Raw genomic sequence first — 27,621 nt, 5'->3', positions numbered from 1 at the left:
TGAACTATTATGGGTCTCCCATCCAGTTTACAAGGCTTTTCACATCACACTAACAAAGCCCTATTGTCAATTTCAGCTTCTCATCAATTTCAGTGTTGTAAAAATTTGTAAACTTATTTTGTTGCTTTAATACAATCATCTACTACATTTCTGCACAAAAAAATTCTCATACAAATCCCTCTAGTAGGCACTTATAAATCCAGAAATAATACACCTAATGCTGCCAGTGGAATCTGAATTTTGCTCCTCCTTCTTACCATCCACAAGAGCAACAAATCAACAGGCTACACAGGGAGACTGAGATGCTCTGAATAAACAATGCTGTTTTTAGGGTGTGAGAATCCTCTGCAGGAACTACAAAATGTCAAGCTATTTGCTCTCACTTTAGATAATTTCAGATACGTTTGCAAAAAAAAAAAAAAATCTTTTTGCCTTGTCTACAGCAGAATATTCAACAAATAGTGTCTGAACCCGTGCGGGAACAGCAGTATGAGCACCAGAGACGCAGTATATCTTCAGTAACCATGCTGTTTTGGGTTCAGGCTTACACCCACCCACATATGTTGTATTATACCATTGCATAACCAGAGATCCCTGGAGCCTGGATTCTCAGTCTCTATGGCTGCACACACTGCAACTGCTGTGCCAATACAGGAATACTGATATCGTGTGCTGCTGCACACCCCACCAAAGTGCTACTAGTGTGACTTCCCCATAGACAGAGGATATTTCTTCAGCCCTTTCTTTCTTTCTTTTTTTTTTTTTTTTTTTGGTGCTAGCCGTTCATCAAAGAAAGTGATATGCTAAGGAGAAAACTGAAGTGGTTCATTTATGTACATAAAAATTACACATGCTTTCAATAATTGCTTGTTAGTAGGCAGTCAAAAGGAGACTAATAGAGAGTCTGCTATTAGTAAGATAGCACTGAAGATGCAAGAGGAATACCCAAAAATATAAAGATCTGCAGAAGTCGGGGGACTTGAATTTTGACAATGGGTTATCATTTGTAGTTGGTGACGGTGCTAATCAATGTAGAAGACGTTTGCCCACATATTTATTCAAAACGAGTTTTAATGTTTGCTTCCTGAGAGTATCCAGTGTAACATAAATTAGACAAAAAAAGATGACAGTAAGTCACTTTGTCAAAACAACTGTTGCTTTGTTGTGTAACAACAGCTTTAGTCTCTGAGTAAATGGGAAGAACTCACAGGTGACAGAAGAGGCCTGGAAAGGTAAAAAAACCATCCTGCTGAGCCCTGCTGAGGAAACTGGTGGGGGGAAAAAATGTATGTCTTTATTTCCAGCCTGGAGAGCAGGAGCTCAGGGGTGACCTCGTCGCTCTCCAGAGCCATCTGAAAGGAGGCGCAGCCAGGCGCGGGTCGGCCTCTCCTCCGGGCAGCCAGCGACAGGACAAGAGTCTGTCAGTCTGTCTGTCTGTCGGTCTTAAGCTGCACCAGGGGAGGCTCCGGCTGGATGTCAGGAGGAGATTTTTCACAGAGACGGAGATTAGCCGTGGCAAAGGGCTGCGCAGGGAGGAGGTGCAGCCACGTCCCCGGAGGCGTTTGACAGAGGACTGGATGTGGTGTCAGGGCCGTGCTCTACTCGGCAAGGCCGCTCATAGCTGACGATCACAGAGGTCTTTTCCAGCCTAACTGAATCTGTGGCTCTGTGGTGTCACGCTAGCCGAGAGCAGGGAAGATGACCACCCTTGCTATTTGTCTATTCCCGTTTTCCGAAGTCTCGGGAATGAAGCTGCCAGCGCCCGCAGTCAGGGATGCCCAGGCTCGGGCTGGGCTCTCGGCGCTGGATTGGTGCTGCCTGCGCCGCGCGCACCGCGCTAGTCTCGCACCCCCCCGGCGCCGTCGTAGCCCAGGCCCCGCCCCCGCCCCGGCCCCGCCCCTCATCCCCGCCCCGCCACCGCGGCCCCGCCCACTCTGCGCCCGCGCCGCTCCCGCGCCGCCTCCCCCCCCCCGGCAGTGCGGTCCTGCGCCGCGAACATGGCGTCGGAGGGGATGATCCTGACGAACCACGACCACCAGATCCGCGTCGGCGTCCTCACAGGTACCGGGCCGCGCCGGGCACGGCGCTGGGGACGCGCGGGGGGCGGCCGCGGGTCGGTGCGCGCCTCAGGCCGCCCCGCGGGGCGCCCCGCCGGCCGCCCGTCTCTCCCGTGGCGGCGCCGCCGCCGCTGCGCAGGGAGCGCCCCTCCGCCGTGCGTGCGGTACCCGAAGCCCGGAGCCGGGGTCGGGGCGTGGGGGCGGCGCTCCGGCCGCCGGCGGACGGCGTGAGCGGGGCCGGCCGGCGCTGGGCAGCGCTGCCGCAGGCGGGCGGGCGCCGCAGCCACGGGGACTGACCCGGGGATAACCCGCGCGAAGGGGACGGAGTGCGCGGGTGGGCGAACGCCGGAGGGGATGGGGGGCCGGGACGCGGCCGGGCTTCCTCCGAGCGCGGCGGTGCCGGCAGCGCGAAGGCGCTGGAGAAGGGAGCCCGCGGGCGGCGCAGGCTGCGGGCCGGCGGGTGCCGGGCCTGCCTTCCCCGGGCGGGAGGCGGCCTCAGCTGCCGGCCGCGGGAATGCCCGAGCTGGGCACGCTCCGCACGGCAGCTCCTTTGGGATGGCTCCGTCCCCTCCCCCTCCCCGGCCTTCACTTTGGGGATCGGCAGGGGTGGGTGGGGATGCCTGTGCTGTGTGCTCTCTGTGGGGAGGGGGAGGAGGGCATCTGTGGTGCTGCCGCTCATAGCGCACGGATGATCCTTTAATAAACCCGTGGCACATGACCTGCGGTGGCTGCACAGACGGGCTCCCGGCGCCGGTGCGGGTGTGACGGGCCGGGGGCTCCCGTGCCGGGGTCTCGGCGTCTCCCGGAGCCCCGCGGAGCTCGGCGCAGCGGGCGGCGCGCCCAGCACCGGAGCCCCGAGGGGTTCCGCTCTACACGGGCGTCAGCGCCGCTTCTGTGCGAGGAAGGGGCCAGAGATACCGGCGAAATTTTTAGGCGTCAAGCTCCGTAGGTTTCAGCGGGAGCCTGGGAAGACATGATTGTTCGTGGAAAGCGGCGTTGTGAGCTCGCTCAGGAGCAGGAGGATGCCTGGAGTGAGAGAGGGGACGCTGACGGCCGGGGAGGCCTGGAGTTAGCCCTGAGGTTGTTTGTTCCCGCTCGCCGGCGGTGTTTGACCCGAGCGGCGGCTGCGAGCCCCCGGCGCTGTTCCCGTGCCCGGTGCTGATCCCGCTGCCGGCAGCCAGGCCGGAGCCCTTCCCCTCCTTCCCTGCCCGGGAAGCGCTCGGCCGCAGGGTGATGGTGACGATAAACCGCTAGGAAAGCACGGTAGATGCGAGTGGAAATCCTCAGCGTGCTTGCAAATTCCAGGCAGTCAGATCCTTAATATGGGTACAGCGTGTTGGACCAGATGCAAAAGTCACATGGGGGGGTTTGTTCCCTTTGTTCCTGAAGGATAGGACATGTGTGCCACTACCTATTATTGTAAAAGTTAAAGTGGGAAGGCAGTGCAAGCAGAATGCATATTTTTCTTTGCGTATTTCGTGCAACTTCATGGTGTGTAACGTGGATTGTTATTTTCTTTTGATCAGAGTTGTAATAATTTTCACATGTAAGTGTTCCCAGAATGCACTACCAGGCACATATGCTGTTATAATAATTAAAATAACTATTTAGTCTCTCGATAGGTTCAGATAGTCTTTCAGAATACACTTATTTTTTACCGTAAATCCTGTTTGATCATTGTTAAACTCTTTTAACTTTGTATCATAATTTGTAATTTCATTGAGAAGAGCTTCTGGCCTAATTTTAGTATGTTTTTTAGAGGAAATCCAAGAGGCATTACCAAACAGAACAGTTTTACTTTTTTTCACCTTAATGTGGTTGTTTTGAATTTCAGGCTAACAGTTTTTGCAAATAGTTATTTTTATTTTGAAATCTTGGTTTCTTACAATTTTCCTAGCCCCCTTTTTGTGTGTGTTTGTAAACCTGAAATAGAATATTATTTTCTGCTCCAGCATCTCCTTTAACCTGGAAAGAGAATATTTGTACTTTGGGGGATTTGGACCCCCTAGCTGTTTCTGCTGTTTCTGCTATTTCTGCTGTTTCAGCTATGAAAAGAGAAATTAAAAATGTACTCTTCTGAATTTTTCTCATAGAAATGAACGGATAATGCATGCTGTTGTATGGAGGAATAAGTGTAGAAATGAAAAGGTTAGGTATGTGGACTATTTTTTTTAACATTTAGAATAGCCTAGAGATCAGAAATTAGGTCATTAACATAACATGACTCCTTTAGCTTTTCTAATTAAGATCATAGGCATATGTTTGTTTTCTTAGCAGTATATACTTGTGGTCTTATCAGCACAGGCATACAGATTTATGCTCCTGTTAGACTTGGTATGCTCAGTTTAGAAAATAATCAGTACTGCACCTTATGGTCATACTCAGATGGAATTTAAATTTATTTATGAGGGAGTAACTGTTGAATTAATTTGGTGTAAAGTTGTGTGTTTATTTTTAAATGAGGACATATAAAAATTATTTGGGCACATTGTTATTCTTATGTGTAGAGACTGATGCACATGGCTCCAGAGAATATTGAGAGTGAGTAATGTTTGTCACAAGGCTTAGTTTCATTTCACTGTTTTGTTTTAAGTTATTGTATTTGTTTTGCTTGGTAGACCTCTGTGATTGTGTATGTTTCGCTAGTTTCATCTAGAAACAAATGTTTACTTTTTCACTTGTGACAAATTTGGACAGGTATAGTGGATTAGAGAAATAGAAATCCTGGTTATTGTTTACTAAAGTAACTGTGTTCAAATGCAAATTTATACAGAATGTAGCACCTTGGGCTTTTTTTACAGAAATTACTTGCTAATTTCTCTTATTCCCAAACTGTGGAGGTCTTTTAGTTAAGAGTCAATGATAAGAACAAAATCCATAATTAGGACGTTTTCTCAGCATGAAAGAACTGTCTTCCTGAAATCAGGAAAAATACTTTGGTGTGTACAGCATCCATGGAGTTGAAGATGACACTCATGCTTATTTTTGAGTCTCTGTATAGAAAGTTGTAGAGTTAGGCTACTGTAGCAGAAGGAAAAATACAACTGACTGATTACAAAACTGTGAAACTTGAGAAATACAGGGTTATGTCTTATGCACATAGGAAGCCTCACTGGTTTGTGGATAGAAATATGAATTCTAATCTTTGTGTGTTATCATTTCAATAAGTTTTCTAATTAGTGAAGAGTGGAACTGTGAAAGTGTCATATTCAGCACCAGGGTTTAATGAAGTGTTCAGATTAAAGACACTGCTCACTTAGGTTCCAAACCTAGGTTTTCCCTCTGCTACCTTTGATATGTATCGCAAGCACATGAGCTACTAATAGAGCTTCAGTATTATGTTGTTGTGAGTTTACTTTTATGGTAAAATGCATTTTAAAAGGACTGTAATGCTAAATGTCAGATTGGGAGATTTTTGTGATGGAATAACAGAGTTGGACAAACAACGTCCAAAGCTTTGTCATTTAAGTGTTCTGGATATCTTCTTTTAAAAATAAAACAGTCATGGAGAAAGAAGAAATGTGGGGTAGATAAATGAAAAAGAGGAGAGATCTCCACATTTACAGTAAAGGCTGGACTCTGTGCATGCTTTGTGTGTACTGTTGTGCACCAGTGCTTCCTTAGTAAAGTGCAGGTACAGAATTACTCTGGTCGCCCCTTGCAAGCCTTTCATGTTTGGGATATCTCTAACAGAACAGTTGTTAATCAGTTACCAGTGGTGCCAGGCTGCTGGACCTGGTGTACCAAGTACAGAATTTTGTAATATTGGAGTTGGCGAGAAAAGAGGAGAAATTGTGTGCTCTGGCCAAGGTTGAATCAATATTAGGTCATCCTTCACTGGTGGTGGCACTGGTAACAGTTATATAATCTGTGACCTTTCTTGTTTTGTCAGTGACTAAAGCAGACCCTTGACTGGAACCATCCAGAGAGTTCTGAATGATGTTGCCATCTCCACTGGCTCAATGGAAAAAAACATGCTCTGGTTCTCTCTGGTTGTTCCTATTTTGTGCTTTTTTCCTCTCCATCCCCATTATCTTCTTATTTGCTTCTCTTTTTGTTTTCTCTCCAGTAAGCATTTAATGTAGCTGGCCAAAACTCAAGGTTTTGTTACATGTTTGGTTTTTTCAGAATATTAGTAATAAAAATTTGTCAGATTTTGGATTGGCTAATAACTCTTCATTCAGGTTGTCTGCTTTTGAGGCAGGTCTGTGAGAAAGTCCTCACCAGACATAAACATCATTTTCTGTCTTTGCTCCTCATTTTGTGTTGTTTCTTCCTTGTTTAGGAAAAAACTTTCAGGCTAACTTTTTTTCAGGCCAGTTTTATTGTGTTCAGTATTGCTTTCAATGTGGTACAGCCTTTCCCTTTCATAAAGGGAGTAAGGAGTTTAGGCAAATTTCTCTTCAGATACATTGTTCTTCCTTTCTTCCTCTGTGTAAAGATTAAAACATATTCAATGATAGCTGCGGCCATAACCTACACATTAAAGCAGACAAATGTTTCTGAGTGTGTGACTCAGACCTTGATGCCCAGGTAACCCTGTAGTGAGGAAGATTGCAGCCTTGCCTTTGTGTCTGAGACTCCTTCCTTGGTTGGAATGGCTCTGAGCGTGGACATTGTGTCTGAATGTATCACTTGGAAGCAAGCTTTCTTCTGAGATGGTGAGGCCCTTATCTACATGACAACTGCAACCAAAGAGGTTGCCTGGGCAGATCTGAAGTTCAGTGATATGCATGTTTTGTAAAAATTATCTTTGAGAAATGTGACAAAATACCTAGGGTGTCACTATATGTTGGTCAGACTGTTTTAGAAATGTATAGGCTGTCTGTTTCCCAACTGAAGTCATTTGCCTCTTTCTTATTTTATGAGGTACCTTCTCATGACTTTCCTCTAACTGTTCATTAATAGCATGCAAGTTGCAAGGTTCTTGGTGATGGTGGCTCTGTTCATGCTTTGGAATTAGTGGGAAACTTTCTTATAGAGGTGCTTGCAGGAGGAGGAGGACTGACACTAGGTTTCCTAGGAGTTATCATCAAGTTCCCCTAATTGTCTAAATTGAAGTTGCTTGGTTTTTTGTTTGTGATCTGACTTCTGTCCAGAATTGCACCTTATTGGGCACTTATCTTCAAAACATAGATTAAAGGCAGTACCTTCTCCTGGGAGCCTTAGTTAGAGAAACACTGTGCTTCCATTAAAGCACTCCGGATTCAGAGTAACATTGATTTTCATCTTTCTCACCTCTAAGACTGTCCTAACATTGAGTTTATCCATAGAAACTAGGAGATCTCCTCCCTGTTTGCCATTGGTAGCTGTTCTTTTTGACTTTATATGGCTAGGATGATGAGCTTAATCTCGTGAACATGATCAGTGAAATCACCTCATTTCATTTTTGTAGTCTAACTGTGCTTTACCTTTTAAACTTAGAGGAAGAAAGTCCTTGCTTCCCCCCCACCATTTTTTAGTGTATGGCATGGAACAAAAATAGGTGGCTGAAATCTCTGTGATACAGTGGACTCTTGTACTTGAAATGTAACTTGCTTGCTGTAGTATTCTTTCTTTTGAATGGGAAGTAGAAACACTGAAAGTAAAAGCACCTAAAGGAAGAGCTGAAGTCATACATGTATAGTTGGGAAATGATACTTACTTGCATAAGAAATGGGCATTAATTTGGAGAATTATGTGTTTTTATATATCGGGGTAAGAAGTCTTGTGTACTCAGTGTTTCTTGATTTGGAGTTTACTTATCCAAATACAGTTGAAAGACTTCCATCTTCACCCACGCTCCATGTCTGTGCTTCATATTTAGCAGCACAGAGCATACCCATTACAGCATGTTTTCGTTTGCTTTTCTACGTTTATATTTGTCGCCTTTTCCAGTCGTGCAGGAAAACTTTCCGTGTTATTTACCTTAAAAATTACTGATTGTGAATTTCACGAGGACCAGCTTAGTTCTGGGATAACCTTTAGTTGGTCTGCTGGCTTTGTTAATTGGACAGTAACAGAGTATGTGATCATCAGGCCGTGTTTTGGAGAGTCTAGCATACAAAATTCTGATATACACACAGAATTCCACCTTCATTGTTGATTTAGCCATAGCTGTCTGGAATTTTTTGTAGGTAAGCAAGAGTAGATTCTGTTGTCTGCAATTTGTGAGATTCTTATGCAACAAGCGGGCATGGTAACTAAAAATGAGAATAAATTTTAGTTCTTGTTAGATATTTATAATGTCTTGAAGTGTGAATTAAGGAAAAGAAATCATTTACATTCTGTTCATATATGTAGATGCACTATGCAACTCTCCCCCTCTTGCACAGACATGGCCTTATAATTTGTAGTGTTGTGTATGACAGAATTCTTGAAAGTTTAACAGAATGCCTGGAAAAGGTCTCCTTGAAGAACTGGAGGGTAATAACCATAAGGGAAAAGAGCAGGTAGCAGCCTTTCTCCTGTGGGGTGTTTTTAATTAATAAAAAAAGAACATAGCCTTTGGCTGTTTTATCACAAAACAAATGAAAAAATAATTTAAAATTTAAAAAGAACAGTAATTGCATAAAAAGTGCTTGGGAAAAATAGATCTAATTAGGCAGTTATTTTAGAAAATTTCATTTTGCAAGTAAGAGACTTGTATGTGATGTTTTGTTTACTTGTTTTGTTTCAAACTAATTTACTGAGGCCTATTTTATGCCTAACTTGTCAAGTGGAAAAAAATTAGCATAAACCTTTAAGAATAATCTTCTGTATAAATTTTGCAATATGCTGCAAAACAGGGCTCTATCCTACAGTTACAATGCGGGTGAATGATGTAAGGAATGAAATGCATTGTCTGTTCCCTATGCTATGAAATGAGCAACAAGACTTCCACTGTCTGATTTGAATGGTTGGGGAATAGCTATGTATAGCAAAACCTATTTTTGAGCAGTAAAATGTTTTTTGATATATACCATGACCTGCAAGAACTGATTCAACATTAATTTAGCTTTATATATATTAGGTAGAACAGTAATCTTAATAATTACATACGGATTCTGACATTTCATTGTGTATTCAGCATACAGATTGTATTAAGTAGATCTATAAAATAAGTAAATATATTAAGAATTGCATATGCACTTACAATCACAAGTATAGAAATACATATTTTTATTTCTTCCTTTTCTAATTCAATTATATCACTTACTCAAGTGAAGAACGTGAAGAAGCAGAATACACTTGGGATTTGAACTATAAAATTTTTGTGTGCTTTTAGTACTTACTATGTGGTTATGAAATTGTTAGTTTTCTTCATTGTCCTGTATATTATAGGGAATTAATGTGGAATATTTTTCCTTAAAAAAAAAATCTTTTATGCATGTATTTTGTTGGTTTTTCTGGCTATTGTATGTGACTTTTGAGATCTAAAAGTGGGAAGTAGGAATTAAAGTATATGTTAAATTATATGGTGTAGTTTTATTTGGGTTTGTGATTTTTGTGGGGTTTTTTCCATGTATTATAGTTTGGAATGTTTGGGAGGTGGGATTACAGGTGCTTTTCTTTTTTTTAAGATGTATGCTGGAAGGGATTTAAATGCATACTGAAATCTAGGAAGTAAGTTGTTTATTCAGAATCATTTTATGGGAAGTTGTATGGATGAAAAATAAAACACATTCTTTGGGAATTAAAATGAATTGCAGTATAGTGTCTTGCAGATCTGACTCAGAATGGAAAGGCTTCTAGAACCTCTACAAATGATGCTTGTCCTTAAAAAAAAAAGAAATTCCCTTTATTCTTGTCAAGCTGCTTTTGGTGCCATGAGATGGGCCACTTAGGAAGGAATTGATAGCAAGACCTGAGGTGAAGTCTGTAAAGTCTTAATCCAGTAATTCTAGAAGAAACATTGAATATGGTACTAGTTAGAAATTCTGCAAACCAACACACTTCTACACTGCTGTTTCTTACCCCTTCTTAAACAAGTTCTCATGGGATCAGGAAGACAAATCAGACTGCCAAAGAGATGTTGTTGAGTAGGTATGTATCCTTCTACCAGGTACTCACAAATCCTGTCCTGGGAAAGTGTCAGTGGCAGTAAGTTTCTGGAAGAAGATTTCCAGGTGTTCAAGCAGATATGACACAGTTTCCTACTGACATGACTCTTTCATATGATATAGAGTGGTGGCATAGCAGTGTAAATGGTGAGAAACCAAAGGCTTACTATGGATTCCCTGTTAGAAACCTCACCTTGGAAAAAAACTGGGAGAAAGCAGCAAGATGCCTAAAGTAAGTACATATCTGGTGAGAAAAATGCTTGTTTCCAGGAAAAATAAAGCAAAAAAAAAAAAAACCAACCCAAAAGACTAAAGGGAAAATGTAGTTTTCCTTTCCTCTTTCTTAGCAAAATTTCTCGTGTTAGTTGTATGAATATTCAAGGCAAGAATAAAATAAGCCTACAGCAAATCAAGGGTTTTTAAAATCCACTTCCTTGAAGAAATATGCTGTAAATTAAGCCTAGTGAGGAAAAAAGTTGTAAAACACCTTTAACAGAGAGTACAGGGACAAAGTGTTTCTGTAGATAATACACACAAAGCTCCAGGGATGCTGAGATGAAGTTGCAACAGGTGTTCCTATGTGTGTAACTCCTGCTGATTAAAACTTCATCATTGCTGGTGCACTGATTTGATACTTCAAAATGTAATACTTCAAAACTAGAATTTAGCTGAATCTAAATCTGAGTACTTCTGGTTTTAGTAAAATATACTTGATGGTAGGCTTTTTTAATGAGTGCTGTAATCAAGCAGACTGAAAAGGCTGCAGGGGGAATTTCTTTCCCTCCTAACCTTCTATTGCAAGAGATTCCAAACCCTTCTGGTCATGTGGACATATATCATGGCATTAAGGTAACAAAATAAAGAAAAGAAGAAGCCAGTAAAAGATATGTAGAATAAACCAGGAGACTGAGGAGGGTTTGGAGACTTTTGAGAGGAACCTCTTAACTTTTTCAAGTAAATGTGACTACAGGGTAGTGCAGTATGACATAATTCTTTGGAAAGAAGGCAAGGCACAGAGCTTTAAAAATTTGGGAGTGGTCATATTAGTGAAATGTATGTGGTTCAAGCCGGGTATGTTTGTTCCAGAATCTGATGTTTCAGAACCTAATGTTATTCTGATATCTATTTTTTAGGAATGTGCTCTGTTCCACAGTAGGAAGGTAAGCTGTGAAGCCTTAAGGTCTGATCTTGCAGTTAAATTCCAGCGTGGTAAGAATTAAAGCTGTTACCAGTGTCTCCAGCGTGGAGGACCTTCTTATCTGAGTGAGACTCAAAAGTCAAAATGAAAACTCTAAAGTTCATGTTAAAAGCTGATGAAAAAAGCAACTGATGAAGAATTTCCTGTGATTGTTAAGCTTCAAGGAAGCTCACCTGCCTGTTCCTATTTCTTTATTCCAAAGGGTATAACTGTAGTTTATGCACAATGGTTTCAGTACATGACTTTTCTCTTTGGCTTGGCAGTTGATCAAAGAGAATTAGAGAAAATACTAGTTGTCATTTCACCATTGTTATGTCAGAAAAAGGTTCAAGTAGACTTTCTGTGTGTGCTTTGATGAACAGAACATCTTTCTGGAAAAGCCATCTGAGGCAAATTTCTGTATAGCATTAAACTGGGACATCATGGATTATCTTTAATATTAGAAAAATCTTTTAATTCCTTGATAGCATGTCTTGTATTCCATTATTGTTATGTTTAAGTTGCTGTGAGGACTCATCAAATCATAAGGGAGATTTTAGATGTGAAGTAGTAATAATTTTCAGTGTTTCTTACCAGAATAGTAGCAGCTTTTAGTACACCCCAGAATAATTTTAGCAGGTCTTCACATTCAGATGAGTCCTAGGAACCTTTTTTGCACCGAACAAACACCCGCTAAAAATGTTCTACCTTTGCTTCAGCCTCCAGAAAGTAAATTCAGCTGTGCATATGAAAAGTATGCTGAGGAAAACTACTTTAAAATGAATGCTTGAGATCTTATTAGCATCTAGAAAGCAGCTAATGATTAGGCCACATTCAAGAGCTTTTTCAGTGTTTTAGATGTTGGGAAAACATCAGCCTGGAGCCATTTGAGGTGATAGTAAAATACATATTCTAATTCCTTCTAAGTACAAATTTAAACTCTAATACCCCCTAGATGCTGACATTCCAACTAGCAGCCATTGAAGAAAACAACCCCTCAGATGTAGAAATTCCCTATGTTTGGATAATTAGGTACTCTCTCAATTCTTCAATGATAAGTACACAATTAAAAAATATTTTGTTCTGTACCTATGTAAGTCTTTTGACTGTAATTTAGTAGGTTAATTTACCTTTTGTGATTTCATTCAATGTGAGTAAAATCTTTGCTATCAGGGGCTGCTGCTTTAGAGAAACAGATCCTAGTACTGGGGGCTTCTGCAGACTGCTGAGTGTGTTTTGCCTCACACTAGCTCAGAACCCATGGAGTGACCTCAGTAACTGTTGGAGTGCAGCAGGTGCACGTGTGGAGTGCATCTCGTTTAGTTTTGTCCAAAGTGAATTCCACATTCATACTTTGATTCTTCACTGCAGTGTGAACCAAGTGTGATGACTGGGGACTCTTGGGACACTGGTTAAAAGCCACGTTTTTGGACCACAAAAAACTACTACAGACACACTGTTGTTTTTTGCCTCCACAGGGTTGTGTGTGCCTCTTAAAATTCTTGTGCGTGCCAGAGGGGTCTTCCCCTAGGTAGCAATAAGGGGAGCTTCCTAGAAATAGGAGGTGACCAGGAAGACACTGGCTCTTGAACTGCTCTTGTGCATTTTGTGAAGGTGATGTGGGTGAGGGCAGAACCTTTGAATATTTGGATACTCTAGAGAAATTGAGATGTCTTTTGTTAACTAGCCTTGAAATGACTCTTAAGATAGCACAAGGTTCAGTAGTATGTAGAAGTATTTCAAATGTCCAAAACTAGTAATAGAATTACAATTTTTTATAAAAGCTATAGCTAATGAAATGACAGAAAAAGCATATTTAAATTAATCCTTAGTTTGAACATGCCCTCCTAGTACCTTGTATCTGACTTGTCTGTTAGGAAAGTACATGCAGCACCTTTTCAGGGATTTTATCTTCCTGCATTCACTACGTCTCAAGGTGAGTTACTGAGAGAATTTTCTTCTGGTGTACCAGGCAGTCTGCTGTAAGTGGCCACTGCTTTAGAGCCCAACAGGACTCTGTCAAGGTTTAATCTTGGGTATGATTCTATAATCACTTTTCTTGTTCACTGCCATGCCATGCTGTGCTGGCATAACCTGTTGTGTGGCTGTGCAGACAAGGAACTGAAACAGCTGAAAATTACCCTGCCAAAAAAACCCACCTGATCTTCTTGAGCTGAATCAGTTGTGTGATCTGGTTCAGCACAGAGCTCTGCAGACTTCTGCTCCTGTAGGTGAATGGTGAACAAGGCTGGCAATTTTTTACCTCTATTGTAATTTTTTTTTTTTAATTCTGTTCTGTTTTACTTCTATCCTGCCATTTCCATTTCTTTCCTCTGTGCAAAACAAATTTAACTGGCTAACCTAGTGGAAAAACTGCTCTTCTTTTGAGGAATTAGTTTGCTGCTGCCGGAACAGACTGAATCAACTTGGCAAGGGACCTCAGGAGTGCCAGCTTGAGGGAGGAGCTGGATTGTACAGGTAGGATAGGAAAAAGTGAGAGATAGGACTTCTGTTTTCTCAGCACAGCTCAAACAGATGTTACCATGTGCTAATTTTGTGTAGCTCACTTGCATGGATTGGGAAGGTAGTCTTGACACTCCTTTATTTGGCTGTGTTGCCTCCTTCCATGCAGATATTGCTTTGTCAGGCCAGGTGTCCTCTTGGTGGTATTTACTAGCTTGTGCTCATGGACAAGCAAAGACACTGCCTCTGCTCAATAATAAGCAGTAAAAAAACATGGTGAGGAAAGAGAAGGATTTGCCTGTTACAGGAAATTTTTTTGAGCAGAGGGTAATTCAAAATATATTTTTCCATTTTGTATGTAAAGTTATTTGATTCATGTAGAAGTAGGAGAATATGAAGGCTGTGCTAGGCATTTATGCTTAACAAAGAGCTGAACATCTGAGAACTTGCATGGTGAGTAACTAGAAATGCTGAACATTAGATTCCTGCAGTGTTAAATTTGGGAAAAGGTGAACACTATGTTACACATCATCAGGTGTGGAAGGTCAATTTATGAAGTATTATTTTTTTAATAGTTAAAATTTCTAACATTAGTTTTTCTAACTTATTATCTTGACTATAGTTTGCCTGACACAACTAATTTGAAGACTATATACATGTAATTAATATACATACCCACATAAACATTTATGATAGTGTACATCAGTAATTTTTTAAAAAATAAAAGTGACACACTTTTGTCAGTTCTGATTTCCCTTTTACTTGAGGGGTTTCTTTGGCACCATTCAATCTGTCATCTTACTTGCACTCAGTATAGTTTTCTAAGCCTATCTCTAGCTCAGTCTAGCTGTTATGCTAACTTTGAGGCTGCTGGCCTGATATGTACTAAATGGCAGATAATGTGCTACTGACTTTTTTTCTTCTGTTCTTCATCAGTCTGTATACCAAGTACTTAAAACATCTGCATGCAAGATCATCATGTAATTTTGTGTCTGCCCTGCATATCTTCTTGCTGATGTGAACCGAGTCATTACCTTTTTCCTGAGTGGGCTGTTATCCATGTGATTGATGGAGGTAACTGGACCAGCCAGTCAAAGGCATCAGCTGTTTAGGTAAGTCAGGCTTTGAGATTCTTGGTGAATATCAAGAATCCCCCTTAAAATGGGAGAGGGTTGGGGGTGAAGACGAGGATAGATAATTTAGTTGTATAATTGTGGTCAGTGGACCATGTGCACTTATTTAAGTCTTTAAGTGCAGCTCAGAAGCCTGCTGGTCCATGCATTTGTCTAATATTATGTGTTTTCATGGTCTCCATGGCTACTAATTATGTACAGACCATGATTTTGGTATTGAAAGGCAGTGTTTTGAGATAAAGGTAGCTAGCAAAACTGAGTTTTGTAAATTGCAAATATGAGTAACATCTTCAATATTAAGGTACATCTATAGTGAAAGTGTGATTTTTGAAATAGCAGAAAATACTAAAATGCTGTAGTCACTGTAAAGGCAATCATAACATAAAAGTACAGTTTGGCTAGGAAAAAAAATTTAAGGATTAATAATAAAAATGGAATTTTACAGGAAGTGTGAGAAAAAGAAACTATAGAAGGAATTGATAACCACATTATGTAAAATTGAAGCAGTATTATAAAGGACAGCTTCTAGCAAATAATATAGAAACCCGGGTTATACAAATGAGGTGTGGTGGCTGTTAATGGACAGCAGACAAGCTCAACAGGGAAAACATTTGTGTGCTTAAGGATTATGCATCTGTAGGTATGTGCAAGCATCCTGTTCACTAGAAAAAGCTTAACAAGAGCAAAATTAGCAAATTGGTTTTATGAGACAAATAGAGTAATAAACTAAATATCCTAGATGTTCATAATCCCAATAGCCTTTCCTTAGAAGTCCCTCACTGAGCCTTATTCAAAGCTGAAAAGTTTTGAATCTTTTAGCAATTCTTTATGAATTTGTTTTTTACTCCATTGTACCAATAGTGAAATTATTCTCACCTCGAGCTCTCCTCTGTCCATGAGTTCTCATTTATCCCAGCAAAATTATTCCTATGTATGGTGAACAAAATGTGAACTGATCCAGATGATAGTATTTTGCCAAGCCAGCTTTCAGTGAATTTCTTTCAGTTTACTATGAGTAAATGCTTGTGCCCACACAGTAGAGAAGGGAACAAGTTGCTGCCAGTGTAAAGAAAGTAGGATTTTTTTGCTTTTGCTAATAATGCGTGAGAAAAACGGATCTTTTGCCAAGACATTAGTGGCCCATGTATTTGGGGAGCATACTGCTGCCAGGCCTTCAAAACTTTTGTTTTTACTGTAGTTCACTTTTATCACAATCAGATGTTACATTGTTGGAAAGATTGCATGGATACGATTACAGTTGGTAGCCTTGTGTTTCAGTCCGTGACCTGAGGCTACATACAGTGCTCCAAAACTCAATTGCTAGTCATTCACTTTAATTATGCTCACAGAAGCATGTTCTGTTTGTGTGTCTGTAGGATGTTTTTCTTTTTTGGGGGTGTGGAGTGATTGGCTTCTTGGTTTTGAAGTAACTGTGCTACTTCTGGTGATGTCTGGTTGATCTGTGAATCTGCTCCTGCATTACTAATGTCTCATCTTCCTTCAGGAGACCATCAGATTATGTTTATTTTCATTACTTTTCTTTATTAACCTATATAGAATTACTGGATATTTGTTTTGGTTTCAGAATTTAGTTACAGCTCTTATTACAACTGATAAAAAAAAGGAAAAGTTTGAAAAAAGGTGAAGAGTTTCAGCCATTCTTTTTCCCCCTTAATATCCTCACCATGGAGCAAGATGTTACTACTTTCTTAATGACTGCAACAAAAGAAAGCATTAAAAACCTTAGCTCTTCTTTAAAAACAGTGGAAGATAAAGATGTGAGGCCAGCAGATTCCTTTGCTGTCATTTTCTTCCATTTCTGACTTTTCATCTTTGTATTTGGTGTAGATTATGCTGGCTAAATACTGAAAATGGCTTTTTAGTGCTTTTCTGCTATTTTTTTGCATTGGAAAGACTTTTATTTTTGTTCTAGTGCAAGTTTTATTCTTTTGTGAATTGACAAAGGCATACTTCCTTTGGGACTGACTGTAAAATCTTTTGTTGCCTGTAACATGACAAGTTAGACTAAAATCTTAGCAGTTTTATTTTTTTTTTTTTTTGAATGTATGTGTCTTGATGCAGAGTTTGTTGATCAAATTCGTCATATATCTAATTCAGATTATTTTTGTTGTTAGATGAAAAAGTCAACCTCTTGAATGCAACTAGATTGAGGGTTTTCTTACAGAATTTCTACTAAATGTAAAGTGCTTCTTTTCTTGCAATTTTTAAATTTGGACCTGCTTTGAATTGACATGTCCTGGAATCTCAGGATTTCATTATCAGGTCAACAGTCATAATTACCTTTGTTTTTTCCTTTCTTTCCTACTTTTTTTTCTTAAATCTGACAGATAACAAGGCATTTCTTCCACTTTGCCTCACATTCCTGAATGACTTCATAGGCAACTCTGTGAAAGGCTTTTCCCATGATCCATCTTTCCTGTATTTGAATAGCTGTGAGAAGAATGTGTTTTCTGTCTATAATTGCTTGTAAATATTACCACTTTTGACCATGGTTGTTTCTTTCAAGGCTTTTTTTCTCTGTGTTTCTTTCATTTTGCAGCCAGTGATCTTTCTAATAGTCTGTTGTCTGGGAGGATATATCTGGAGAATGTACTGCTTTAATGCTGTACAAAGGCAGTAATTGAAAGAAATCACTAAAGAATATTGTGGTGGGTTGACCCTGTGCAGCAGCTGAGCCCTACCCAGAGGCTTTCTCACTGTTCCCAGGCAGGAGGAGGGACAGAATTAGAAAAGCAAAGGTGTGGAAACTTACCAGTTGAGATAAAGGCAGTTTAATAAGTGAGGGAAAGGTGTGTGCCTCACTGATATCAAGCCAGACCATATCCACTGCTGTCCATTTACCAAGCCAGTCATCTGGTAGAAAGTTTTTGTTAGGCTGGTCTCTGTGTTCTGCTGAATTTTTTTTCTACCTGTTAGCCAGACAGTTATAAAAGTCTAATTTTCCTTTGTACGTGGCCTTCTACCAGACAAAAAGCTCCAGTAAGAAATTTTATGGCTTGTTCTGCAAATCTATCTGCCCCCTATGTTCAGGAATACAGGCATTTTGTAGATCAGTGGAAGAGAGCAATGTCCCACTGTATGGCTTTGCCATCTGGTACACATCCTCTAGGATGAAGAAAGATTTTTATAAACATTTTTGTTTATAAAAATGTTGGCTTTTGTTGGCTTTTCTACAATTGATGAGTAGCATTTTTACTTCTCTCACGTGTGAGCTGTTTGTAGTTGCTGAAAAAGCTTTGGTGATTCATCTCCTTTTCTTGTCCCTTCAATGGATTCAGAAATGGAAATTCAGCTTCTATACTTTCAAGGAGTTTCCTTCATAAGGAAAAAAAAGTATACATTCTAACTGTGAGTTCCATTCGAGTCAATATAATATGTTTACAATGTTCCCCTGGTCTGCTACACAACTATCTAATGCCAATTACCATGCATGGATGATACATCTTAAGATACAAACTAGTTTTTTTAAAATTTTGTAAGTGAATGTCATTGAAGAAAATCCTTTCATTGTGGGCCCAAATGTGAATATTTGAGTAAGGATGTGGTTTAAAGATATTTAAAACTCACAGTACTTCACAGCTTGATATGGTTCTGTGATTTATTCTATATTAAATGCAATTTCAGATGCTAGGTTGTGACTGATAACATTATTCACTGTGCATGAAGTTCCTTCTGCCAAAATACATTACTTATTTATATATTATGCAGGTTTCTTTTATTACTTTATTACTTACTTTTACGTAAGTACTTTGCAAATGCTCAGGTAAAGAGGTAATCTTGAAACTTATGTGCTACATAGACTACATAGTAAAAAAAGAGGTTTTACATCTCTGGGGACAGGAGGCAATACTCAACTGATATGCAAAGTGCTGAAATAAACTTGGATTCTTGTATTAGCTTGGACTCACTCATAATTAACTTTGGCTACTCTAGTCTGACTTCTAAAATATACCTTAAAAGCTAAAAACCACTCATTGGTTATTTAAGAATGTCAGGAGAACTAGTATAATGTAATATAAGAGTTAAGACATCCCCAGAGGACACAGTCAATTTGAGTATTACATGAGATGTCATTTATTAAATATGTATATAACAGTCTCTGTATCAAAGGCCTACATATCATTTATAAAACCAAAATTTAGCAGTTGAGAGATGCTCTTAGAACACGTATGATACTTTTATTTCAGTTTTCTGTTTTGGAAGAGAGTGTTTTTTTAGGATTGTTCTGTGCTTGAATATAGTTTCTTACTAAGCCTTTTCACGTCAGGTAACCAGGATAAGATGCGTTGAAAGCATTACATGGACAGAGCTTTGTTCTTGGATTTATTCTTTTTAGTTCCTTGTTTTTTTAACTGAATATTTTTGTATAGCATTTGTTAGCTGAATAGCTAAAATTCTGCTCAATTTGTCTACTCTGTTTTAAATGAATGCCCATATGAACTCGCTAGTCTGTTCAAATTAGCTAATTCAGAGAAGTTAATCTGTGCATTTGAATTTCATAATGTATATTTTCGTTGTATACTTTGCTCTAAGAGGGTCAATAAGCTTTGGATTTTCCCTCACTGTCTGTCATATTAATATTACCAAAGCATTACCCGTCTGGATGAGGCCTAAAATGCAGTCATTAAACTAAAGGGAAGACATGATATTTAAAAAGAGTACTCTAAAAGTAATAATTATGTATTCCTTTGGTAATTAAGGTTTGCAAACCTCTTAATTTACTGAAGCACTAGTAGTCTACTGGAAATTACATACATGGAATAATACATTTTGCCTTCCTCTTACATCTGAGTGTTTACTTCTGGCTGCATCTGTTCTTGCTCCAGGGATAAGAATTTGAGATGGGAAGTCAAAGAAGCTCCAGTAGTTTTAACTTAATGTGGTACTTGAAAGTATGTAACAGTTTCTTAAAAAATGAACAAACATTTAACAATTGATTTATCATATTGTTCAACATTATGTGAACATTGCCTTTCTTGTGTGTCTTAAGGGTGGGCTGAAGATTTTTGAATGAAGACAAACAAAAAAATAGTACATGATCCAAAAGATGCAAGTTGCAAAAAAAAAAAAAAAAAAAGGAAGAAAAGCTGCAGTTGACACAAGAAGGTGGCTCGCGTTAACATATAGTGTGATAATGGATGTCAGGGGCAGAGGAGGGTGTTAAGTCATTGTTTTAGACTTGTGAGGTGGATTTACTAGAGTTTGTGTGTTCCCTAAGCAGAGAATATTGTGTTGATCCAGTAATTTGGAGGTATTTTGGTTGCTCCAGGGAAGGCTGTATTAAAAGTAGAAGCAGCTTTAAATATTCTGTAAAATGGAATGCATTGCCTTTATTCTCTCTGTGGAGCAGTGCTATTAGGAGCTATATCCCTAGTTACACACTTGTGAAATTAAAAAAAGCTTCATGGCTGGAAGGATGCCCAAATTCTATGAAATCTTGTATTTCTGAAGAGAGAGATAAATATTCAATCAAAACCAGGTATCTGTAACACTTTGTAGGCTAGATCCAAAGAGAGACATCGATGTGGTGATGCTTCAGTGTCTTAAACTTTAGTAGTTTGGAGCATGCAGTGGGAGGGAGGAGAACAGGGTTCAGATATTTGCATTTTGAACTGTCATAGAGTTTGCTTCTCCTGTTAAAGGGCAAGTAACAAACAGAAATAGCCCATGGAACATGGACTAGAATCTAGGTCTTCTCTCCCAGTTGAGCACCCTGGTTATTAGGCTACAGTGTGATCCTTGCTAATTGTCCAGATGCCATAGCATTTTAATTCGTTGCTGGGTAGTTACCTAGCTTTAGCAGACAAGAAGCTTGTTACTATCCATCCATTTAGCTTCCTAATTAAAGTGCTCTTCTGGGAAATAAATGCATGGGTTTGAATCTCCATATGCTAGCAGGGAATTAAAGCCAAGTTCCTTGCCTCTGTGGTAGTGTCTGTAATGCAGTGTGCATCTACAGGAGAGGCTGTGCGTTGGTGTCCCAAGCCCCTGGCAGACCCCTGTGCACCTTGCAGTGCTGCTCCACAGCCCCTTTAACCATGTGCCTTTCCCAGGGGTGTGTTTGCTGCCTCAGGTGTCACCTCTGTGTCACCTTGCACATGAATGAGCCTCCGAGCGTGGCTTGGTGCAGCTTCAGCCTTCCGTTAAAGTTTCCACCAGAAAAATTAACTGCATTCATCATCTCTTTTTCTAGGGAAATCCTGTGGTGTTTGTTGGATTACTTTGTATAGGACTTGAGGGCCTGAATTTGCTTATATGCAAAAATACTTTTATTACATGCTGCCAAGTGTTCAGACAGTGAGATGATGAGAAAACATCATGCTTATCGAGTATTTGGATATGGTAATAGCAAGGAACACTGTTTTTTGTTGTCATTTAAGTAAAAATATCTTAACAGTTAGAAAGTTCTGGGGCCACCCAGCCTGAATGATTTGTTAACACATCTGAAGGAGTAAAGCTGCTGGACAATTAGATTTCCTTTCAGTTGTTTAAGTTAAATAATAATAAAATTTTTTTTCTTTAAGAAAATTGAAATAACTAACTGCCTGGTTTACTTAAGGTCTTTCTTGCATGGCTTCTCTGATGCAGTCTTTTTCAGTGTCTTCTCATAAAAATTATTTGGGTATACTTTAAGATTGTAGCAAGTAGGAAAAAAATGTTGTGTTGCTCTTCCCACCAGTCTTCCCCACAACCTTTTTGACATGCCATATGATTAAAAAAAGAAGAAAGAAAAAAATATTTGGAATCAATTCTCCTCCCCTTAATTTGCCTTCCTAGATAAATAGTTCCATGGTAGTTCATGGCGTTTTAAAATTATGTACACTTAGTATTTCCACAATTATCATTTTCCATCCTAATTTTTTTTGGTAGGAATGGTTGTATGCAAAATCAAAATTGAAGTTACTCCAAGTGATTGGTGTCAAGTTTTTTGGTTTTGTGTTTTGGTGGGGCTTTTTTGGTCATCGTTTGCTTGGGCTTTTTTGTTTTGTTTTGTTGGGGGTTTTTGTTGTTGGTGGGTTTATGTTTGTTTCTTCTTGAAAAAACATACTGTGTTTTTGCTTGTTTGCTGGACTTCTTTTAATCTGATAAGGAAAATAGTCCTGAAAAATATAAAAAGTGCTGATGTGACCTTGTCCATATCTTAGCTAGCGAGTGCCTTTAGAATAAGATGGTACTGCATCATAATTTCCTGATGAGTTACAGCATCATGATGGCATGTGCTCCCACTCAGAATCTATTTTAAGAAAGGACAGAAGCACTTTCTTATAAGTAATCTTGTACTCAAAAATTCTGGATTGGAGTGAAGAAAGTCTACAAAGTAATGATGTTCTTTGTGGAGATCAAAAGAGAACTAATGGAAAAGTAATTATTTAATCTGTATAGTTAAAAAAAAAAAACTTAGCAGAAAAAAGCTTCAGCAGCATAATCTCTCCCTTTAATATTAGTCTATACATCTGTTCATAAAACAGATTCACCCAGCAGAGGAAATACTAAAGGCTTCCTCAAGGAAATTCATGTCCCACTTAATTAGGCAGAACTTTGAGAGACTGTTTAATGTTTAACACTGTAGTGGCCGTTAGAAGTTGCAGCCTGTGATTTGGAAATTTGTTATCAAATTTTCTGTGTAACACAGTATCTGATCTCTATGCTAAATCTGCCTATTTTGATACTGGTTTCTGTTTGTCAAGAAAATGTATTTCATTTGAGCACAATGATTGTAAGGGGCAAGTCTTAAGAGGAAAACTTCAGGATTCTGTTAATACTGACCTACTCTTGGGTAACTCTGTGTTTTCCCAGAATGTAAGGATCCTGAAGTGTTTGAGGATACTCTGTACATTTAATGTTCATTGAATTTGCCTTAATAAGATGAGCACAAGTTTTTATAAACCTTTTAGTTCAGATTAGCTGTATTTTAACCCAAGATCTCTATCACTCAGCTACATTCACTGTAAACTGAACATAGAAAACGTTTTGTTATGGTCTTATATTGCACTTAGGAAACAGAGTAGCTGAGTATTTCCATTATACAGATTAGTGCTAATACAAGAAGAAAAACTGGTACAAACCTAAATATTTCAAATCACGAGCCATAACATTTCTGGTGAACTAGAGTAGTTTTGTCTTGTTTCTATGCTGTTTCCTATGAGCTTCCTATTATCTGAATATAGGTAATTCAAGTGTGCTGTTAACACATTTGGAAAATGGAGCACAAAGGGGACTGACTTCACCTAGCTTGCTTATTTTTTACATTAACAAAATGAGGTAAGAAATCCTTAGGTCTCTGCAGTCTTCACTTACAAAATTAGGATTCTGTATTTAATGAATGAGTGCAGTGAATATGTGTGTAGCAAGAATTGCATGATTAAAAAACAAAGAAACTTCCTAAAGAAATTTGACCTATAAAGCAGCATTACATTTTTTAAGGTTTAATTAGTGGGGATCTGCTGTGAGTAAAAAAGGGCTCTTTCTTTGGAAATAGATATACCAGTTTTGCAAGGCATTCTTTTCTATACATGTAATAAAATCATCTCTCTGTAAGTATTGGAATTCTGCATAATTATAGGGAATACATATTTTTTGGCAAGCTCCTTCCTAGCAGCAGGTTTGACGTGTTAGTAATTCTGGTGGAGGTAGTGTACTGATTCAAATCCAATCAAGAAATTGAAAATTACTTGGAGGATGCAATTTCTCTGAGGTCTTCAAACTATGGTGTTTTGGTCATGCTCATTTTTGTGACCAGGTAGCCTGTAGCTAATTGTTAGGTTTCTGTTTAAAGGTGCATTGTACACAGAATACTCACTTCATAGCTTCAAAGGGAAAAAAACCCAAATAAACAAAGCCCCAAAACTATACCAAAAACATGAAGAGGAACATTTCCTTCATGACTGACAGAGCATTCATGTGAGCAGAACACAAATGAAAGCATATTGGAGATGAGATTTTTGAAACACTGTAACACTGTAAGTGCAATAACTTGCTTTATTTAGTATGGTTGATATCGGTTTTCATTCTGTTCAACAGTTAATCTGTCAAGGTTTACCTGAGGTATGGAAATGTCGTTGTTTTGATCTTCAGTAGAGGTGTAGCTTGAAAAACATTTCTTGTTTACTGACACTGTGTGTGGGGGTACATTTCTGGATCTCAGTTTCAGATAACATGAGTACTGTGTGACAGACTGTAGTGGGAAATTGGACTTCCCAGGAGCTAGGGAATCCTGTGAGGTCAGCTTGTTAACCTGTGCCTCTTGAATTGGTTGCCTGAATGTGAGTTAACAATAATGTTTGTCTGATTCCATTGTATCTCAGTCAATGGAATCAAGCTGTCAATAAGTCAGAGTTCTTGTATGTACAGTTTTTTAATGTGAAAGAGAGAATTGCCTTCTGACAAGTCTCCCTCTTCATTTGAAAAAACTTGAGCGTGCATTTTGACTTATTTCAGTTTCCACTAATAGGATACATTCCTGTTTTCCAGCCTGCCATTTTAAATTGAATAATAGAAGTAATCTCCTCGTTGGATTGTCCTGTCATAGTTTAATGTCCATGTGACACGTTTCTATTTCTCTATTTAGACTAGAACAATAAAACTAATATCCAGGGTCAGAGAATGCTTATTTTTTCTTTTCTTGGTGTCCAATAGGAAAATATAATTACAGTACTGTCTCAGACTAGAATCAATATTGCATGTTGTAATAGGCATTAGAGTTAGTTAGCATTTTTGCTTTTCCCTTTCTTGTGTCTCAGTTTAACCTCTTATTAAAGCACAGATAAGACATATCTTTTCAGGATTTTTTTAGTCAATAGATCTTTAGATAATGTATTGATAGTTCTATATTTGTAACACTTTTGTAGCCATAATTTCATTTAATAGTATATCAGTGGTAATGTTTTGATCAATAAGGAATACTCAGATGTATATATTTATGTATATATTTGTGAAAAATCTTGCTATTTGTCTACTTAGCAGCATGTTTTCTTTTTTTCAGCTTGTGTTTCCTATGGAAGAGGCTTTTGCAAGTGGGAACTGTTACCTTATTTTTGAGCTCTTTGGTTATTTTCAATCAAGTTTGATAGAGGAATAGCAGTATTGAAAATTGTATCCAGAAGGAAAGGTAGAAGGAATATCCAGCAAGGAAAGGACTTCTGTGCAAGTTCATCCCTTCGCAGACAAATGGCACTTCATTTATTCCATCACCCATGGAAATTCAGTTTACTGAATGAACTGTACTGAATGTACAAACACAGAGGATTCAAATATGTATTTGCCTTCTTTTTGTTGGGACATCATTTAAACCATATTGGGACATCATTTAAACAATATAAATATTTTTCATAATTTACTAGTGGACAGTGACTAGTACAAAATGTTTCAAACATACTTCCAGTTCACATCCAGAAAAAGACATTCTTCTGTAGTACAGTAAATTAGTGGAGGATGTAAGTGTGTGCATTCAATGTGTTATAAAGTTTTTTGCTCTGCTTTTTCATAGTAATGGCTTGCCTGTTTCAGTCCTGCTAAGCTCTTGATTGCTGTGACACATTCTGTTAATCATTATTTTAGAATAGGATGTTCAGTTGCTGGACTGTGCTGTCAAAAGATATATGACCGAAACTGAATGCATCTCATCAGCTTGCAATGTAAAATGAGAAAGAACAATGGGTTGTAAATGAGAAGACATTGCACCATGAAGGAAGAGGCAAGGAGGTCTCTGCACAAGTGGTGAAAATTAAATTTAAAAAAGAAAGGTTCCTATTAAAAATTTCATTGGGTACTCGAGCACAAGACAGCTGAAAGTAAGCAGCTGAACAGTTTTTTTCCTCCAAAACTAAATATTGGGTTTGATCTATGATTGGGCAGTAAAGGATTATAAACCATGCTGTGAGATTGGATATTCTTTTTGTTTTTATGATTTTACGGAAACTTAATGAGCAAATCCAGGCATATACTCCATGTGTTCTAGCTCTCGTTTCTCCTTGCACAATTTGTTATGCGTGTTTTTTCTTGAAGTTGCCAAAATACAAATCTGCTGACACTTTTTTGCTCCCAACATGTTGCATTTTAAAACTTTAAATAATGACTCAAGATTTGTATGAATTTCTTAATATACTGTTCTTGTTTCTATGAAAAACTTTTTTTCTGTGGAAAACAGCTTATTTTTGTAAATAACACTCAGCTGTTATTTTCCATGTAATGTCCATGCTCAAGGTAAAGACTGAGTGGCAGCTGGCAGATGTCAATGAGCTGCTTAATGTGCTATTCACAATGTCATATTCTCTGTAAACGATATTCTAAAAAACCTTTCTGAGTTCTAAAAAGAGTTATAGAAGTTGATAACATTAAATGAGTGATGAGGTTTTCTACTTTATTCAAGTTATACCAGCATCAGCCTAAACAATAATGTCCCGTTTCACTCACATCATCTCCCTCACCCACTGCAATTACTCTTGGGGGAAACATGCAGAAAAAGTAGTTGTAAAAAGAAATTGGGTTATTCCCATGCAGTCTGAGTTAAGATCGTATTGGTGCAGAATGCAAAGATCAAAATTCTAGATGCTTAAGTGAGTGCTTCTAGGAAGAAGCAGTTCGATAAACTGTAGGTGGATAAATAATATTTTACTTGGGGTCTGCTAATTACAGAAGGTGTACTCTGTAATTTTTAGTCAAGTTCAGCTTGCTTAAGAGGGGAAAAAAACCAAAAAGTCTGACTGAGCATATATAAATTGAGGCAGTTAGCTAAAGGGAAGTCACAAAGAGCAGCTGAATGGTTTGTGATGCTGTGCAATCTGTTTAAAGTCATTGTATGAGACTCAGAACTGGAATGTGGGCTGCAAAAGAAAAGGCTTCAATTGGCTGACCTCTCACTTCTTCAAATGGTGCAATGTATTAGTGTTGGTTTTATCTAGATCAGAAGGCCATTTCTGTGCCTTGCCTCTCCCATGTAGCCTGTGTACCTGCATTCTGCTCTGTGGAAGCCAAGCTGTGAGGGTGTGGAGCGCTCCTGCTTCCCCAGAACAGAACTGGCAAGCAGCCATCAGCAGTACGGACTGCAGAGCACTCCTCTGTTTGCCAGGCTTTGATACAGTACCAGCACAACTAAATTAAAGGTGACACCTTCAAACTTCAGGAAAAAGGAAGTTGTTCACAATAAAAGGATGTAATGCAGAGTGGGAAAAGAGATCAGAGAGGCTGTCAAGTTAAATGCAAAAGTAAGAAGGCAAGCCCAAAAAAGACTGTTGAGAATGAACTTGCCAAAGGCATTATACCTAATAGTAACTAATGTTCATGATATTAGGGAGCTGAAAGTTTATCAGTGTTGGTGGGGTCAGTAGCTGATCAAAATATTAAAGTAACAGTTGAAAAAAATAAAACTGTCATGTAAAAGTTAAGTATGTTTGGGCGTTTGGTTTGGGGTTTTTTTTTCAACATATTTCACCTTGAAGGTTTTTAGCAAGAGTTACTGATACTGAAGTAACAGAACTCTGAAAGGAAGAGTTTGATTGCTTTTTTTAAGGGACTATTTATGGTAATTATAGCAAGTTTAGGCCAAGAAGTCTGGATTCTGCATTGATCACACTTCAGAAGCAACAGAAGAAACTAGTATGCTTTTAGCATATCTGCTAGTGTACTGGGGAAGGGTTGATACAGCTTTTCCTGAGGTTACTTCACTCAGTCTGCCGGAGGGTTTTTTAAATATCTCATGGTGCCTTCAATATGAAGCATATGATATAAATATGCATTTTCAGAATGCTTCA

General features: G+C 39.0%; 1 protein-coding gene and 1 long non-coding RNA gene across 19 annotated transcripts in view; both read left to right on the top strand.

Moving 5' to 3' along the window:
* Positions 1-1,949: 1,949 nt before the first annotated feature.
* Positions 1,950-27,621, top strand: part of GPHN (gephyrin) — a 263,372-nt gene continuing 237,700 nt past the window's right edge. For all 18 annotated transcript variants that reach the window (XM_063159330.1, XM_063159328.1, XM_063159325.1 and 15 more), the window contains exon 1: positions 1,950-2,061. In XM_063159330.1, the coding sequence (XP_063015400.1) occupies positions 1,998-2,061 (64 nt within the window). In that variant the 5' untranslated portion in view covers positions 1,950-1,997. The remainder of the gene's footprint in view (positions 2,062-27,621) is intronic.
* Positions 3,974-27,621, top strand: LOC134419697 (uncharacterized). The gene is made up of 5 exons (XR_010028104.1): positions 3,974-10,310; positions 11,212-11,238; positions 13,645-13,733; positions 14,655-14,830; positions 24,855-27,621. It is a non-coding gene; the product is annotated as an uncharacterized LOC134419697 (long non-coding RNA).

Source organism: Melospiza melodia, chromosome 6 (genome assembly GCF_035770615.1).
Source record: "Melospiza melodia melodia isolate bMelMel2 chromosome 6, bMelMel2.pri, whole genome shotgun sequence".
NCBI classification, from domain to species: domain Eukaryota; kingdom Metazoa; phylum Chordata; class Aves; order Passeriformes; family Passerellidae; genus Melospiza; species Melospiza melodia.
The sequence above is the reverse complement of the archived record's forward strand: the minus strand, read 5'-3'. Positions and strand labels throughout refer to the sequence as shown.